The 18,927-nt window shown below is 40.2% G+C and overlaps 2 protein-coding genes across 3 annotated transcripts; both read left to right on the forward strand.

Moving 5' to 3' along the window:
- Positions 2,730 to 11,256, forward strand: LOC8063913 (wall-associated receptor kinase 5). 2 transcript variants are annotated; one of them, XM_002446993.2, is made up of 5 exons: positions 2,730 to 3,879; positions 6,844 to 6,999; positions 9,164 to 9,187; positions 9,340 to 9,462; positions 9,951 to 11,256. In XM_002446993.2, the coding sequence occupies exons 1-5, from the start codon at positions 2,904 to 2,906 to the stop codon at positions 11,168 to 11,170; spliced, it is 2,499 nt and encodes an 832-aa protein (XP_002447038.2). In that variant the 5' UTR covers positions 2,730 to 2,903; the 3' UTR covers positions 11,171 to 11,256. The 2 variants fall into 2 exon arrangements, with proteins under 2 accessions (XP_002447038.2, XP_021318271.1); XM_021462596.1 differs by having other exon boundaries at positions 2,731 to 3,879; positions 9,340 to 9,516.
- On the forward strand, positions 13,437 to 17,680 carry LOC110436646 (altered inheritance rate of mitochondria protein 25). Its single transcript, XM_021464076.1, has 11 exons — positions 13,437 to 13,948; positions 14,714 to 14,800; positions 14,902 to 14,943; positions 15,053 to 15,097; positions 15,859 to 15,924; positions 15,991 to 16,047; positions 16,155 to 16,216; positions 16,332 to 16,452; positions 16,919 to 16,996; positions 17,066 to 17,172; positions 17,284 to 17,680. Exons 1-11 carry the CDS (start codon positions 13,592 to 13,594, stop codon positions 17,312 to 17,314), a joined length of 1,053 nt encoding a protein of 350 aa, XP_021319751.1. The 5' UTR covers positions 13,437 to 13,591; the 3' UTR covers positions 17,315 to 17,680.

The following is an 18,927-nucleotide window of genomic DNA, read 5'->3' on the forward strand; positions in this document are numbered from 1 at the left end:
AATGTATTTCATGATTTATTTAATAATACTAATTTGGTGTCATATATATTAGTGCTCTTTCCTCTATAAAGTTGGTCAAATTTAAAATAATTTATCTTATATCAACTCTAAAAGTGAAGTTTAATTTAAGACAAAGGAAGCAACCATGTACTCCCTATATCTTTGAATAAATAAATTCTCAAAGTTGTCTTAAGTTATTTTTATGTTTGACCAAATTTATAAAATATCTATGACATTAAATATGCACACTATAAAACATATTTTATGGTGTATCTCATGATACTAATCTGGTGTCACTAGTCCATCAGTCTGTGCTCTCGCACGGGTCAGAATCTTAGGAGTAAATATTTGTATTAATATTATTTTTAAGTATCATGATGACTTAAGTAATTCTCCTTGAGATTAATTTCAACTATGGTAGTAAATGAGCTGAGGCATCATAATATTACTCTTAAATATCACGATGCCTCAGTTTTCACGATACTTTTAAATATCGCGTGACATAAGATAATCTCAAGCTGTTATGCCTACACCATGTCACTTAAGTTTAGTGATACAGTTCGATGTGAGATTTACGATGGGGAGGATGTAGGCAAGTATGGTAGTATATACTGACCTCCTTTTATCGAAGATGTTTGATTTTATACAACAATTTTTTATATAGTAATGGTTATATTAACAAAATAGATATGCCAAACATTACAAGTATGGCCTTGTTTAGTTCTAATTTTTTTTTTGGAAAATTAACACTGTAGCACTTTCATTTGTATTTGATAAATATTATTCAATCATGGACTAACTAGGCTCAAAAGATTCGTCTCGTCAATTCCGACCAAACTATGCAATTAGTTTTTATTTTCGTCTATATTTAATACTCCATGCATGTGTTTAAAGATTTGATGTGACAGGAATCTGAAAAAAATTTACAAAATTTTCTGAAAACTAAACAAGGCCTATGTGTATGTGTTATATGCATGTTGGCACAATATGTATGTCTATTTTAATCAATTTTTATTGTATTAATATTTATAAAATGAGCAATGGAGAAACATCTTTAAATCTAGTTTTTAAACAAAATTATTTGGGATATAAATATTGTACGTATGTTTTATAAATTTAGTTAAATTTTGGGACACAAAAATCAAAACAGGTCGAGTCGGAGGGAGTAGGTTCGAATGTCGTGGTGCGTTGACCCGTATGGTGCCAAGTCTTGCACTCACCTTGGGCCTTGTTTAGTTGACCCTGAAAACCAAAAAGTTTTCAAGATTCTCCGTCCCATCGAATCTTGTAGCACTTGCATGAAACATTAAATATAAACGAAAACAAAAACTAATTACACAGTTTAGCTGTAAATCACGAGACAAATCTTTTGATCCTAGTTAGTCCATGATTGGATAATATTTGTCACAAACAAACGAAAGTGCTACAGTACCGAAAACTTTTCACTTTTCGGAACTAAACAAGGCCTTGATTGGAATTTATGGAGGGATCGGAGTAGGTTCGAACGAATGTCGTGGTGCGTTGACTCGTATGGTGTCAAGTCTTGCACTCATCTTGATTGGAATTTAGGCCTTGTTTAGTTTGTAATTTTTTTGATTTTGATTACATTAATATTTTTGTTTATATTTGATAAATATTATCAAATCATAGATTAATTAGACTCAAAAGATTTGTCTCACAACTTATAAGCAAACTGCACAATTAGTTTTTTGTTTTCATCTATATTTAATGCTTCATGTGTCCGATGTGACGGAGAATTTTGAATTTTTTTTTGTTTTTTGTTTTTTATTTTTGGGAGGAACTAAGGCCTTGTTTAGATCGAAAAAGTTTTTGAATTTTGACACTGTATCACTTTCATTTTTATTTGATAAATATTTTTCAATCATGGAGTAATTAGGCTTAAAAGATTTGTCTCGTGATTTACAGGCAAACTGTGCAATTAATTTTTGTTTTCATCTATATTTTATTTTCCGTGCCGAAAGATTCGATATGGCGGAGAATCTTGAAAAAGTTTTTGGTTTTTGGGTAAGGCCCTGACCTTGTTTCATTCAAAAAAATTTGGAAAATCGATACTAGCACTTTCGTTTGTATTTGACAAATATTGTCCAATCATGGACTAACTAGGCTTAAAAGATTCGTCTCGTCAATTCCGACCAAACTGTGCAATTAGTTTTTATTTTCGTTTATATTTAATACTCCATGCATGCGTCTAAAGATTCGATGTGACGGGGAATCTGAAAAATTTTGCAAAATTCTTTAGGAACTAAACAAGGTGTTTAAATTGGAGATGAAAATTTTTTTGTGTCACATCAAATGTGTCGGAAGGATGTTGAGAGGGGTTTTTAGAAACTAATAAAAAACAAATTACATAACTCATCTAAAAACTGCAAGACAAATCTATTAAGCATAATTAATCTGTCATTAGCACATGTGGGATACTGTAGCACTTAAGGCTAATCATGGACTAACTAGTCTTAAAAGATTTGTCTCGTGATTTTCAACCAAATTATGTAATTTATTTATTTTTTATCTATATTTAATGTTTTATGCATGTATCTAAAGATTCGATGGAACAAATGAAAATTTTGTAGATGGAAAACTAAACAGGGCCTAAAACAATAAATAAAGCCTTATGGAGGGAGTAGGTTCGAACGTCGTGGTGCGTTGACTCGTATGGTGCCAAGTCTTGCACTCACACCTTGATTGGAATTTAGAATTAATTAATACTGCCCATTACCTCTTGGTGCTGCTAAAATCATGAGCATCGTACACCAGCCAAAAGACTGAAAGAAATCAAATCCAGGAAAATTAAACGACAATACACGTCCAGAGTCCAGACTGGCAATAATCCCCCTGGCCATCCTGCCTTCCCTGCATGCCCTCTCGATCGCTCGCCGGCCGGCATGCCGCGTGGAAGAAACCGGCGATCAGCCGCTGATGCGGTTGCACGACCACTCGCCCTGACGCTCGCTCTCGTCTCAACCCTGCCCCGCGCCGCGCACTCGCAGGATCCGGCGCTGCCACCACTCCGGCCACCTGGTCGGAGGACGACGACGACGTGCGACAACGTCCCGGAGCCCTTCGGCAGAAGAAACGAGTCTCATCTGCCTCTGCCCGGCTTCGGGGTGATATGCGGGCCAAAAGGGGAGGCCATGCTGTCCATCGGCGAGCATGAGTACAGAATCGATTCGGTGTCGGTGTCGGTGCCGGGCAGCTACGTGGTCATCTTCGCGGAGCCCATCACGCAGGTGTGCTACGACGGCAAGGGCAAGCCGACGCCGGACACTGGAACCGGCGGGCCAAAGAGCTTGGACGGGACGCCGTTCACTTTCTCCAAGCGTAACAAGCTGGTCAACTTCGGCTGCAACCGCACGCTCGTGGCTAACTTCTTCAACCTGCCCGGTGATCCCATCCCGCAATACACCACCAGCTGCACCACGACGTGCTACACCCCCAACATCAGCGGCTCTTGCCTTGGGGAAGCCTGCTGCGAGGCCTCAATGGACCAGATGAACGGCGCCAAGGCGTTCAGCCTGTCGTTCGAAAGGACCACGGCGAACGGCAGCGGCGGCGACAGCGTGGAGGACGACGGAACCTGCAGCGTGGCGTTCTTCCTGGACAAAGATGAGGCAGCCTTCAATTTCAGTGGCGACGAGGTACGGCCGCTAAAAAAGGCCTTGTTGCCACAAGGTGAGCGCAGGATGATTTTGGATTGGGCGATTGGGAGCACCACCTGCGACCAAGCTCAGAGCTACACCTTCGAGCCACTGTGCAAGCACGGGTACGGCACCTGCGTCGACGCGCCCAGCGGAGTGGGCTATGTGTGCAAATGCCCTGACGGGTACGACGGGAATGCGTACATCAGTGACGGATGCCAAGGTAAATTTCGTCTTCTTATATATTCTATATCTTCTTGATTCCGTGGCTCGCTCTGCTTCCTTTGTGCGTTCTTAGACTATCTCTAAGAGAGCACGCAAAACGTGACCAATAGGTGATTTACAGTGTTTTACCTAAAAAACAATGCTCTAATAGAAGACCGAACCACCTCACCCATTTTGGATACGAGGCTTGTCGAAACGCAATTCTGCGTCATCGAGAGAGTCCAACATAAATCAGTGAGCCTGTAGGAGCGGGGTGTGGCTAGGCGGACCGCGACGAGGACGGTCAGCGGAGCAACGAGGGCGTGTGATCAGGAAGGCAACTCGCGGATGCCAGGGCGATCGATGAGGACGGCGGGCGGAGCAACAAGTATGGCTGATGGATCGCCGAGAGCGAGCAAAGAGGAGGATCGCTTGAGGAAGCATGAGCTGTGTGCACCTAGCCCCTGGTGACGCGGGCAGCCATGGAGGGTGACCTTATTCGATCTCCTCCGATACTCCACACTAGTGAGAACCCTATAGGAGAATGGAAAGCTCTCGAGATGGAGAACAGTGGTGTGACACGCATGACTTGATTGCTGGATTCAAAGGTGGGATTTAGGAGAGGAAAAAGAGGGATGTTTCTCTGCTTAATGTTTTGAGGATGGAAGGGTGCCAAGCTACGAGACAGGCAGCACGGGGGAGAGAGAGCGAGGAGAGAGAGGGACGGGTTTTGGGCTGTCGGAGAACATGAGTTTTGGGGTTGTGACCTATTTGTTGTGCATGACCATTTTAGAGAATAGATCTCTAATTTGGGTGTGTTGTTGGAGATAGCCTTAGGTCCTCTTTGAAACATAGGATCCGCACAACTGATTGTGAATTGAATAAATATGAAAGAAAGGTAGGAATGCATGTGAAAAACTAAAGAGTTTTATTAGAATGGATATTTGGTTGAGTGTAGAAAATGTATAGAAAACAAAACTATGCGTAAATTTAATCAGAGCGTTAACATGAGACGCCATTGCCAAGCAGGGAAGTTTTCTTATCCTTGTCTACTGTTTAGTGACACTCAACCAGTGATTTGCCTTGATCCTCCGCACGAGTTCAATGATAGGGAAATTTTCTCTATTTCTTTCCATTGTTTCGTGCGAACCAAAGACCTTTACAGCGTTTATTCCATAGGATAGTCATTTCTATATTTTTCCTTTGAAAATCCTATGAACCAAAGGTGCCCTCACTTTTTTTTTCATGTCTCTCGTTCTAGCGTTCCTCATTTCGCCCTTCTTACTTTTACTTTGAAGCTAAAAAACTTCATTCCTTCCTATTTTTAGTTTGAAGATGCAAAATCTTTGCTGACGTTGTACCACTTGTGTCGTGGCCTAGCCCCTGACATCTTCCACCTTTTCAAAACTCTATTAGATGCACATAATAACCACCTATTTAAGTTGAGCCAATCTCCTATCAGTTTTCATACATGATTAATCCTTTATTGCACTAGCATCTATTATGGACCTTGGAGCCTATTTAATTTAAGGTTAGGTCAAATCTAAGTGTCTACCAAATCCAACAAAAAATTGCTAGATCATTCTTGTCGACACGAGCACTGCATACAGGGGTGAAGCCATGTTGAATTTACATGGTGCACAAGCACCAAGGTAGTTTTTTTTGCCATTGAACAGCCTTTTTTCACCATATGTTTCAATAAAGTTGTGTAAGTTATTTAAACAGTGCACCGGAGTTCATTTGCTTGTAGCTTTGCCCCTGACTGTGTAACAAGTAAGCCACGTTACAACACACATATTTGTTGTTTATAGAATACAAGAGCTCTATCATGTACAACACTTTAATGAAGGCTGAAAATAAAAAAAACAATAAAATTAAAGAGAAAGGAATAAAGTCTAAGAAATCTTGTGTCAGAATTGCTAGCAAGAGAACAACTTAGCGTCTATTTGGCAGAGCTCCTAGATCGGCTTCTAAGCTAAACTCAGGAGAGCTCTTTCAAATGGGTTTTTTAACCAAGAAGTAAGTGATACAATACTGCTTCTGTGAAGTGATTCTCCAAAATAAACTAGGTGGCCGGGAGATAAAAAAAAGTAGTTTCTCTTGATTCACTTTGTGCACGAAGTTACTATATACATAATTTATCCGAGAAAATGATAAGAGAAATACTTTTAGTCAGATAACCAGCTTCTACACAGAATCTAGAACATGAGGTGCTCTAGCAAACATACCCTCAGTAAAATTGTTGGCTTGTTTATATAGTATATTAGCATTTATAATAAATTAAACCAGTAACACTTACCGTTGTTTAATAGAGTAAGAGCCCATAACTAATATTACCTGCCTAACTGTTGGTTAGGATATTTAATTGATCTACCGACTAATAGGTGTTGAGTTGATAGAATTGTAAATAATGTTTATCAAATTAAGTTCCTAATAGTTTGACTACCATTTTATATGGAAGCACACATAGTTTACTTTTTGGTAGAGACTTAGACATTAATACATACACGCATACTCCCCCTATGAATGCTCATATACACACCCTACCCATATAAGTACCTCTAAAAAACTAAAACTGGATTGGCAGATTTCGAGATAAGACGATAATAATCTCCTGGAACCCCTATGAATGCTCGTATACACACCCTACCCATATAAGTACCTCTAAAAAGCTAAAACTGGATTGTCAGATTTTGAGATAAGACGATAATAATCTCCTTGTGATGAACTAAGCGGTTTTATTAAGAAGGAAGAAATCACCTCAATTAAAGTTGAACAGAATGTAAAAAAGATGTTTTGGGTACTTGTTCACACCTCCCACACCAACCAATTAGTTTGAGCTCTTGAATGGTGTTTGGTATTATTCTTTCACGCTGGTTCATAGAAGAGTTTTCATTTGTAACATTCAACTTTATAATTTGTTATGGATACAAATAGTTTCACCTTGCTTTCTGACATGAAGTGTGTTGTTCTATTTGTCAAGACATCAACGAATGCCGGAATTACAATAGTAACAACTGCACCTATCAGAACCTCTGCAACAATACTTTGGGAGGCTATACATGTTCTTGCCCCAAGAACAATATTGGTGACGGGTACAGGACAGGAACAGGTTGCAACAGCACTCTTGTGATACCTGGTAATAATGCCCTACGTTTTGAACTTTTGTCAATTTGGCGTACTAATCTCTTAACCCATACTAGTGCACAAGTTACAATATTAAGAGATACAATCGTTAGAAGTTTGTATTTAAAATATTGCTCTAATACAATCTCCATAAAGGGCCTCTATGTGACCATGGTAAAGTTATCAAATACTTTGTATTTTTTCATCCATATCTATATGTTCTCTTTTTCTACGTCACACCTCCATGTATTTCAATGTACATTTAGTTAAAGTTTTAGCTTACAATAGCTCTTACCACAACTCACCCTAATGATCATGACATCATTGATTTTTCAAATTTTAATCTCATGAGTTAGTAAAATTTTTATCAGCAAATCAATCCCTTTGATGAAAACTCTACTTCAATATTTTATTGAGAATAATAATTTTATATCATAGATTGCGCTCTTAGTCACCATGATAGCAAAGAAAAGGTCATCTAAGATTGCACTGGTGTGCTCAAAATCATCGATATAACTTTAAAGGAAATGTAGGGGGGCATTGGTACTAACCTCAAGAGAATATTAATATTTATATCTAATGACTATTGTTTACTCAAAAGGCATATAAAAAACTAATGAAGTCAAACGACACTTTTTGTCTCCACTAACCTCCTCTATTGTTCAAGATATTAATTCTATACCAAAGAATTCTATGTGCAATATTTTTCTATAAAAATATAGTGATTACAATTTAGAAATAGATATATTATAATGTTTAGGTTAAAATGTATGCACACCATGCATGATTAACTTTTGTTTTTTATATATTAATAGTTACAAAACTATGTGATTTATAAACATATATAAGCATATTTTATGGTTATTTAGACATTTTCCACATTAAAGATGTTATGTCAAGTTTTTTAGAATACTGAATGGATTGAATGCCCACTATTATCAGTGGTAATTGAATTCTACTAGATCCATGGTTAGAACTTTCTTATTTTTGTGAGAATTTTTAAGACTTATTTTTTTCCTAGCACGTAAAAGGCTCTTTTGAAGGCCTTCAATTAGTAATAGTAGAATAGTAATTTTAGATTATTATTTTTTCTAGCAAATCTCGTAGAATTAATATATATAGAGACTCTATTGGAGGGCTTCAATTAGCAATAGTAGAATAGTATTTTTTTAATATTGTTATCTGAACGCAATATTTCAACATAACCTTCTCTACTGTATCATAAAGACTCTTAGTGTTCTAGAGTTGTCCATAATATAAGAAGTATTTTGGCACCAAATCTCCAAGCGTTAATTCTATTCAACAACTATGCAATATAGGAGTATTTTTTTAGGTAGTGTCTTGCCATTTAAAACTAGGGGTTACTGACTACGGCCTTGTTTAGATGTGAAAAGATTTTGGATTTCGCTATTGTAGCACTTTCGTTTGTTTGTGACAAATATTGTCTAATCATGGACTAACTAGGATCAAAAGATTCATCTCGCGATTTACAGTTAAACTGTGTAATTAGTTTTTATTTTTGTCTATATTTAATGCTTCATGCATGTGCCAAAAGATTCGATGTGACAGGAATCTTAAAAACTTTTTGGTTTTTGGGGTGAACTAAACAAGGCCTAATGGGGCTACAACTATTCAACAAATACAAAAACCGTAGTCCACTCTTCGGATGGGCACATCTGCACATGTGTGTAATCTATCTATTTTTAATGCCTTTAAAACTCTAGAACTTCTTATATCTATAGATAGAGGAATAGTGATTTTAGCGATCTATGCTTATTGAATTATTGAGACAATTGTATATTGTAACATACTTTCTGAATGCAACTTAGCATATGTAGAAATCTTTAATTCCTATTATTTTTATATTTTCAAAGGAAAAAAAATGAAACATAAACCCTCAAACCTAATACACTATAAACTAATTTCTGAATGCAACATGTCGAAAAGATTTTTGGGATATTTAAAGAAACTAGGTTAGCTTCCAAATTATTCTACAACTGATAGATCTATTTTGACTTTTGAGGTTACTCCAATCATTTGCGTTCAACACTTGCCTCTCTCGTGGAAGAAATACTTACTTGAATCCTGAGCAATATATATATATATATATATTTCTTGATTACATTTAGATACCTACTAACAAAAGATCTAATAATTAATGCTCTTTTGTGTTGCAGATTCCCCTACGCAACAACCGCAAGGTACCATATAACTTGTTCATTGGAGTGTCGAATCTATTAGTTCATCATGACTTTATCACCCTTTACTGGATCTTTAGTGCCATGATTTTTTCTATTGTGAAAAAACTCTTCAAAGAGATGTCATTGATGATCCTTGGCTATATATTTATCAGGTACCGGCGTGTGTAATCACACAGAAAATAACCCTTGCACATATATGAAGTACTGCTTTGATTTGGAAGGAGTTGTTTTGTGCACATGCCCTGGAGGGATGAGTGGTGATGGCCGGAAAAAGGGTAGTGGCTGCTATTTTGGCTCTAAAAAGCACTTTCCTTTAGACACAGTTTTGGGTAACTTCCTTGATACATTATAATATATATCATATACATGCTTACCACATTACTTCAATGCATATTAGACAACAGACTCCTTAAGTAAGGCCCCATCATATATAAGCTAGCATTATGGTTTATTAATAAAAAAGGAAGTAAAGTAGATTAAACATGCCATTCACTTAAAAAAAGATTATACATGCCTTGGTAATGATGAAGAAAGAAATTATAGTTTACATTAGTCATAAAGATTACCTCAATGTTGCTAGATGAGGCCAGTCAGAACACAAGTAATCTTGTATCATGCAAAATCTATAGCAAAATACTCAATTTAATTGTCAACATTAATTCATCTAGTCCTATTTGTATTGGTCTTAGTAGTGTTACTCCTCCCTCTCGTAAGAGCCATTTGGACAAAGACTTATGCTATAAGTGTTCTCCAACATCTACAGGTGTAGGTCTTGCACTTATGGTTACAGTGACCACCACTATGTCATTCTACTGTTGGGCGATAAAGAAAAGAGAGCTAGGAAGAAAGAGAGCAGAATTGTTCAGGAAGAATGGTGGCTTACTACTGCAACAGAGATTTTCAACAATCACGTCTCAAGGTGAGAACCAATCAGCAAAGATATTTAGTGCAGAAGAGCTCAAGGCTGCTACTGACAACTATAGCGAGAGTCGAATTCTTGGCCGAGGTGGGCATGGCACAGTGTATAAGGGCATTCTTCCAGATCAAACTATAGTCGCCATAAAGAAGTCGAAGGTGTTCGATGAGAGCCAAGTGGAGCAATTTGTCAATGAGATTGCCATATTGTCACAGATTGACCACCCAAATGTTGTCAAGCTTTTGGGATGTTGTCTAGAGACACAAGTACCATTGTTGGTTTATGAGTTCATAGCTAATGGAACACTTTTCCACCACATCCACAACAAAAATGCAACCCACCCTCTAACATGGGAAGACTGCTTAAGGATAGCTGCAGAAATTGCAGATGCCCTTGCCTATCTGCATTCCACATCTTCTGTACCAATCATACACAGAGACATCAAATCAAGCAACATTCTGCTGGATGAGAACTTCGTGGCTAAAATAGCAGACTTTGGTGCATCAAGATCAGTCCCATTTGATCAAACTCATATAACCACTCTTATTCAGGGGACTATTGGGTACCTAGATCCCGAATATTTCCAAAGCAGTCAGCTCACTGAGAAGAGTGACGTTTATAGTTTTGGGGTCGTTCTTGCAGAGCTGTTAACTAGGCAGAAACCTATTTCCGCAGCAAGGCCTGAAGAATCATGCAATTTGGCTATGCACCTGGTGGTTCTATTTAATGAAGGGCGCCTACTTCAGGAGATAGAGCCACACATTGTGGCCGAAGCAGGTGAAGACCAATGTTATGCCGTTGCAGAGCTTTCAGTAAGGTGCTTAAACGTGAAGGGAGAAGAACGACCTACCATGGTGGTGGTGGCTTCTGTTTTACATGGGCTCATAAGGTCATTCACCATAGACCAGGTTGCCAGAAGAAAAGATGAACCGGTACAGAAAAATAGTGAACAAGAAGAGAAATACCTACCTCGGTCTGGACCAATTCCCAGTTTGCAGTCATCAGAATTAAGCACACAATGCAGCATGGAGGGTGAAATGTTATCTTCTTCTCATATGCCAAGATGATATCCCTGACAATGTACAATTGATGATTTTGAATTATGATTAATTATCGCAAATATGTTCAAAGTAATCTTTGTTTAGACTACTAAGAGCCTATTCGCTGGTCTAAAAAGTCATGACTAAAATTACTGTTTGCTGATTTGTTGTGAGAGAAAAATACTACTAAATTTTGGATTAACTGCTAACAAGTCCTTGCAATCCAAATTTTGGATTAAATGGATTTTTTTTAATAAAATATGGCAGTTCCATTGCTCATGTCCTCAGAATTTGGTGTAAGTCATGCCTTCCAAACATCTTGCCTTGCCATGCCAATGCTTTACATGACAGTCTGTTTACTTCTCGCAACAAGAGCAGTGTAGTGTAAATCAAGTAACTTTTACATCCTGAACGTTGGCGCTGCAAACACGGGGCCATACCTAGAGACAAGGTAGGAACGTCCATGGTGATCCGTAGTTTGTAGGTCACCCCTCTTGCCATACTTGACGCCGAATACGGTGACATGTAGGCCGAACGAGCCGCCGCACTCGACAAGGCAGAACCTGTCGTCGCCCATGTACGTGAGCGTGGCACCTGTAGGCTGCCCCACATGTCTCTTATTGGGATTCTCGCGAAACAACGTCTTCCTCCCAAGCTTCAGCTCCGGCCGCTCGGCTGTTCCACGGCGGGAAGGGATGGCACAGGACCAAAGGAACCCATGCATCCCTGCGAAGCCCTACCACCCACGCGTCCACCTCGTCGACGTAGTAACCCTGGCCTTGGAAAGGCAGCTGCCACTCGCCGTGCCGCGTCCACGCCGAACTCCGGGTGTCGAAGGAGTGGGTCGCACCTCCCTCTCCCTCGCTCGACCATAGTTCTTTGCAGACACAAAGATGGTGTGCCTGTCCGGGTGCACGGTGTAGGCCAGGCCGTGACGAGATCGCAGTTGCCCAAAGGCATCGACGTGGGGGCGCTTTTCACCGACCACCGCTCGGCGAGGGGGCGAAGCACGGGCGTGGGGCGAGGCCCGATGGCCAGCGAAGCCATCTCCGTCTCCGTGTCGTAGATGAGGATCGGTGCCACTGCCTCGTCGTTGTACCGGTCGGTCACAAATAAGATCTTGCGGCCGATTGCGGTCACAATTGCAGGGTACCCGTCCACCGGATCCTCGATGCGGATGGCGCAGGGCTCGGGGAGGCACCCCACCCGCTTGTTGTTGCTGATGATGGCGGCGCGGGCGTCAGAGTCCAAGTCGTCGATGTCCAGCTTGTGGATGCTGTAACCCATCTCCCAATCTTGTGACGAGGTAGACGTGCCTTTTTTTCTGCTGCCCCCGCCGTGGCCTCTTGGCCGACAACGCATCATCGCGGTGCTGGTCGTGCCCCTGCCCCCTGTCGCCTGGAGTTGGAGCTGGACATCTTTGCGTACGTGAGATGAGAATTCTCTGTCTCGTTCACGAACGCGTTTGTTCCTATACTTGCATTGACTACTTCATGGGATCTGTTCTGTGCATTGCATCGTACATATATAGGTTGAGCCTGAGGCTGCCATGAACAGTAATACAGTGACAACGAATCGGCGAATCTGGCTCAACTCGTGAAGTCATGAACTCGTGATTGCGGACTGGGATCAGACATATCATGTACCCGACATCGCCTGGATGGCCGACGCATGGCCTAAACCCCTACCAGATCTTGAGCCGACGACCCCAAGTCCGCAAGGATCGCATCGTCGTGGCCGGCCTAGGTCAACCCCGTGAACCACCTTCCCGTTCGCATCTCGTATTCTTCCTCCTCTGTCCCACCGCTGGTGGCCCGCTAGGCGCCCTTGGCCGGTTCTTCCACTCGTTTTTCCTCATTCGCGTGGGACATCCCGGAGTCGCTCCTCGTCACCGCCGAGCTCGCGGCCACGCTACCGGGCAACCGCGGCTTCGTCCTGTGGGCTGCCCGCGCCCTTGGGGCGTAGTACGTGGAAACACACTTCAGTTGCGTCGTCAACAGCGGCGTACTCGGCACTCCTTACCGACAACCTCAGCAAAGGTGAGGTGATTTCACGGTAGCTCGTCCGCAAAACAGTGCCATTATAGCGCAAAAAAAAGGTGTGTGAGTGAGTTTGATTTTTTTTAGAGGAAGTTTGAGGTTTTGTTAAAGGAAACAATACATTAGTTTTCCATATGAGGCCCGATATATAACCCGATACACATAGCTCAGTTCTGAGCTACGCCCCGCATATGCTCATGGCCCAACTTGAATGAAAGAACTAAATAAGCCCAGACCAGCCCACCAGCAGCAACAACCACCTCCTCGATTTCGGGGGTCACACTCACACGCACAGGAGTCTCATGACTCTCATCCATGAATCAAACTTCTAGAATCCTCTAGAAGGTCAGAATTCAGAACACCCGCGTCTCTCCCCTTCCCCTGCTCCCGGCCTCTCTGCGCTGCGGCGATGCGGTGGCTACCGAGGCTGCTCTCTCACGCCGCCGCGGCCGGGAGGGCCTCCGCGGCGGCGAGGTCCACCACTGGTCTCGTCAAGGGAGGAGGATCCCACGGGTTCGCCAGCGGCGGCTGGGATGGGTCAACGGCGGTGCCCCGGGAGTGGCTGCGGAAGCTGTGGGTAGACGAGCTGAGGAAGCAGAAGGAGGCCGCGAGGAGGTGGGGCGTCGGCGCGTCATCTTGGAACACCGGCGGCGGTGCGGAGCCTTCGCTCGGCGCGTTCGCGAGTTCTGTGGAGGTTGCGGGAGCAGCCAGGGAGGCACCGTCAAGGAGCTCTCAGTACAAATACCAGGACCTCAACCCCTTCGAGGCAAGCAGATTCTGAAACTCTAATTCAACCATCTGGTTATAGTCTGTTTTACATTGTTGTGTGTGGTGACATTTGATTTGATCGGATGCTATCTTAGATTATTGGATAATTGGGCACAAAGAGTTATTTTCAGAAGTTAAGAAAAATTATGGAATTGGAGGTCAATATGCACGCTAGGCTGAGTAATATAATTACTAACTGGTGTGAGAATCCTATACTGCCCAGTCAGTTAAAAACTTCTCACCCAGTTAACCATCTGTTTTACTGTTCCATATTTCTTAATCTTTCGTAACGCATTTGCTTGATTGTACCTGACTACTTGATGTTTTATCTTCATTGGGAATGTTCCCTGTGCTCAAATTTTAGAGCTATTTTTCTGTAGCTATTGTAATAACTGATAATGTTTTAAAATGTATTTATAGGCCAAACTGGCTTCAGAGATTACACGAAGATAGTATAGTCAGTATTTCAAAAATTAAGAAAATTATGTTGGAATTAGAGGTCAACATGCATTTGTTAGGCAGAGTAATTGATCCGTGAATCCTATGCTGCCCTGTCAGTTTTTGTAAACTACCCAATCCTTTAAAAATGTATTGAATTAGTATCCCCTATTTGACTATTTCTTAATCTTTCCTGCCTTCTTTGCTTGATTGTGTCCGGCTACTTGTGATTTATCTTGATTGTCAATGTTCTCTGTGCTCAAGTTTGAAGAATTATTCTGTAGCTATTGGAATAACCGATTATATATTTTTAATGTGTTCATAGGCCAGACTGGCTCCACTTCTTGCAAGAGCTAACCTCATCATTGCCAGGGATATTGAGTGGGCGAACATCATGTTTGCTTTTGAGCAGGTGAATTGTGTGTACAGACTAGTGCATGTGCAACAAGTTTCTGGTTTAAGACGCTTCTCCATTTCTTTTCAAAATCTTACATATTATCATCTGGGCTTCAGGAGAGCAGGTATATCATAATGGACCCACTCTTTCCACAATCTGTAAGTTTTATTCTGTCTTTGTTGTAATCGGTTCCCTTGCTGCATTATCTATGTATTCTAATTCTGTATATGGTTCAAGCACTGACGTCCTTGTTCTTTCAATGTCCAGCCAGTAGGTTTTATTCGAGAGAAAAGCAACGTCATCTTTAGGCAGGTACGTCTATGTGGTTTCTTGATCCTAAATGAACTTGTGTTAGCTTGTTCTACGGCTTCATGTCATTTTTTGGAATTGAGTCAAGGGTCAAGAAATTTCAATTGACCTGCATAGCAATCCGCTAGTCTCTATGTTGGAAGTGTCTCATTTCGCATTCAAACTTCAAATTGGTTGCATCATAATACTTGGGATTTTTGGATTTAGTTATTCTTATATACTCTATGTGCAGTCAATATTGTTGATTGTACCTTGTCACTATCTACTGTATTGTATCTCCATATGAAACATAATCACTGCCTCATGCATCATGTGCTACTGAGAGACTGAAAAAATATCTTGTTCCTCCTGTGCTACAGAACAAGTATTGGCAGGCATTCACTTTCAGTCACAAATCATTATTGATTCGGTCGGACTGATAACTAAAGTTTCTTAATCAGGGCTCTGTTATATTATTTTGCTCTTATCTTATCTTGGGTGGTTTGGCAAAGAATTTGTTATTGTAGCGGTTGATGCAACTAGAGTTGGGCAGCGATGTTTTTCGTAAGACCACACAGCAAGACACTTAAATTAAATATATTCTCCTGTAGCGGTTGATGCAACTATAGTTCAGAACTGGTATATAGATACCATGATGCCAAGCATTAAATATGTATTGGCTTTATAATTGTGATTTTTGGAAGAAAAGAGTATATCCTTAAAATTGATTTTTACTTCTTGGAGATTACTAGTGCAAATCCAATCCCTTTTTGTTCATGTTTCAGCTACTCAGAACAAGAAGGCCATTTGTTGCAGAAATAACAGATGCTATGGGTAACGAGATATTTAAGGTAATATTTCTGCAAGCCTCTATGGCGTTTTGTGGAAATAATATTGAATTGTACTACTGGGTTTAGGTTCGCAGGCCATTTTGGTGGATTAACAGCTCAATTTATGCAGAAGTGGATGGTAAGGTATGTAGGTATTCTTCATTAGATTGCTCTAACTAGGATAGGACTATCATCTGCAAATGACTCTATGGGGAAGTGCTGATAAAGCTTCATTGTTTGGGTTTCGCCAGGAGATAGGTGTAGTTCACAGGCGTTGGCACCTTTGGCGGAGAATTTATGACCTGTACTTAGGGTAATATGGTACTCTGATACATTTCCCTTATCTTTCTGACTAAGTTCAAATCTCCCAGTTCGTTGAGTAGTTCCTGTCTTACTATACTGCCTGAAACCATCTCATAATTTTTCAGGAATAGGCAATTTGCAGTTGTTGAGAATCCAGGATTCTGGAACTGGACCTTTAGCCTGGTGAATGAAGATGATAAACTGTTGGCTCAGATTGATCGTAACTGGAGGGGCATTGGCTTTGAGGTAATATCCTTTTCGTCGTATAATGATCAAAGCATACCCTCTTGTTATACCTGATGGGCATCCATGTCCATGCATGCCTCTTATGAACCAATTGCATGTTTGACAGCAAAAAATGTTTTCATTGACATACAGATTAATGATTTAAACCTAGATCACTAAGAACTGTCTTATCTAAATTGTTGTGCTGCTTTTGCTTTCTTCTACACTTGAAATTTTGTGTGTAACTTTTTTATACTGTACTGGATTTGCCGCCTGATGACACAGTTATGGTGGTATTCTATCTCAATCACAACAGATCCATGTTGGAGTCTGATACTGATTTAATTATGCTACACCCTGCATCTTTTTGGACTGCTTTTTTCTCTCAATTGTACTACATTTGCTCCTAGATTATAGAAGGAATGGGATTGTAAGAACTAATGAGTTTGGAGTGATAAACATCATCTTGTTGTTATGACCACTGTAGCTCTTCACGGATGCTGGCCAGTATGCTATCCGGTTTGGTGATGAGGGACAGAGCCACAAGTTTGCTCTTGCTGCAGATGTAAGTGGTATCACTTGCCGTTTGTGATGCCCACCTTTCACAGTTACTTATATCTCACAAATGTTCCAGGTTGATGAACTGCATGTGGTTCGCCAGCTGACTTTGCCTGAAAGGGCAGTGGCTCTTGCTCTCGCGATTTCCCTGGACAGTGATTACTTCTCTAGAAGAGGTGGCTGGTAAGTAATTGTCCTCTGTTCCAAATTTGACTTGTCACTATGTGGATTCTGTTTTACTGTTTGACGACCTCTGGTGCTTGAAATTGATCAAAGTGTTTTCACTCCTTTCAGGGGACTTCCGTTTCTGATTGCCACAGAGTAGACACACGTACCACCATCGCCCATATACAAGGATTTTTTTTTCATTCCTGAAGAAGGCTAGCAGTTACACTCAGTACTGTTATCAGGTGGTTGCCATCATCACCAGAGGCAGGAACTGCTGCGTGCTTCTGCTTCATCGAAACCTGAAAGCGGAAGTTGCCTAAGGAGAGATTTCCGAAGCCTTTATTTTCCCTTTGTTTCTGTATGCATAGTGGAAGCAATTCATCCCTCTGTTATGGAGATGCACACTGAAGTTCTTATTGTGGAACTCGTCATTTTCGTTTTCTGGTTTTTTTTCGGAAGATTCTTATAATTATGTATGTGGTAGTTTGATTTTAGTATCTAGATCTTGGATTTGACGCCACCACCGATGGCGCCAAGGGTGCATAGCTGTGCACGTGGTTTATAGGCTTTTGTGGCAGGGCCAAGTCCCCCCGCTTACCTCTTTCTTACCATTTCCCCGCCAAAACCACCCCTTCCTCTTCTCTCTGCTTCCTTCGTATAAATACACGTCTCGCTTCCTGTTAATTTTTTTTAAGTTTAACTAAAAATATATCAATATTTATATATGCAAAATAAGTATATTATAAAAGTATATTTCATACTTAATCTAATGTATAATAAATATTAGTATATTATAAAGGTAGTTGTCTCATCGGATATTTGGACACATGCATAGAGTATTAAATATAGACTAAATATAAAACTAAATACACATATATATTCAGACAAATTTGTAAGACAAATTGTTTAAGCCTAATTAGTCTATAATTACTGACAGATTAATCCATGATTGTTATAGTAAACATGTGCTAATGATAGATTAATTACGCTTAATAAATTTATCTCGTGGATTACTGACGAAATCTGTAATTTGTTTTGTTTTTAGTATCCGAACACCATACGCGACACCCCTATATAACATCCGATATGATACCTCTTAACCTTTAGCCCCTATATGTGAACATCCATGTTTGATTTCCGCCATCTAAAATTTAGTTCCTATCACATCAAACTTTGGACACATATATGAGGTATTAAATATAGACTATGTATGGAATTAAATACACAGATTAAGACTAATTTGTGAGACGATTTTTTAAACCTAATTAGTCTATAATTACTGACGAGTTAATCCATGATGCTACAGTAAATATGTGTTAACGACAGATTAATTAGGCTTTAATAAATTTATCTCACGGATTGCTTAGGGAATCTATAACTTATTTTTTTATTAGTTTTTGAACACCCCATAGATTAATCCGTCAGTAGGCATAGAATAATTATGTGACACCTCTATATCCAAATAGGCGTCCACGTGGATTCCACTGGCGAAGTTGACATGTGTGCTCTCATCTTATAAAATTTATTCTCTATCACATCTACTACACTGGACACTATTTAGAGTATTAAATATAGGTTAAGTATAAAACTAATTGTATATACTATAGTAAACATATACCAGTGATGGATTAATTAAATTTAATATATTTGTCTCGTGAATTAGTTATGGCTTCTGTAATTAGTTTTATTATTAATATTTGAACACCTAATGTGATAATAGATGTAATACCTCCTAGTAGACTTTTAGTTGGTACATCAAACACCCAGGGA

Source organism: Sorghum bicolor, chromosome 6 (genome assembly GCF_000003195.3).
Source record: "Sorghum bicolor cultivar BTx623 chromosome 6, Sorghum_bicolor_NCBIv3, whole genome shotgun sequence".
Classification (NCBI taxonomy): Eukaryota; Viridiplantae; Streptophyta; class Magnoliopsida; order Poales; family Poaceae; genus Sorghum; species Sorghum bicolor.

Excerpts from the sequence above, each read along its gene's own strand:
- LOC8063913 (XM_021462596.1), top strand. The coding sequence starts at position 2,904 with ATGCCGCGTGGAAGAAACCGGCGATCAGCCGCTGATGCGGTTGCACGA. Across the intron at positions 3,880-6,843 it reads CATCAGTGACGGATGCCAAG|ACATCAACGAATGCCGGAAT; the intron begins GTAAATTTCGTC and ends CTATTTGTCAAG. Across the intron at positions 7,000-9,163 it reads CAGCACTCTTGTGATACCTG|ATTCCCCTACGCAACAACCG; the intron begins GTAATAATGCCC and ends TTTGTGTTGCAG.
- LOC110436646 (XM_021464076.1), top strand. The coding sequence starts at position 13,592 with ATGCGGTGGCTACCGAGGCTGCTCTCTCACGCCGCCGCGGCCGGGAGG. Across the intron at positions 15,925-15,990 it reads TGGGTAACGAGATATTTAAG|GTTCGCAGGCCATTTTGGTG; the intron begins GTAATATTTCTG and ends TACTGGGTTTAG. Across the intron at positions 16,997-17,065 it reads AGTTTGCTCTTGCTGCAGAT|GTTGATGAACTGCATGTGGT; the intron begins GTAAGTGGTATC and ends CAAATGTTCCAG.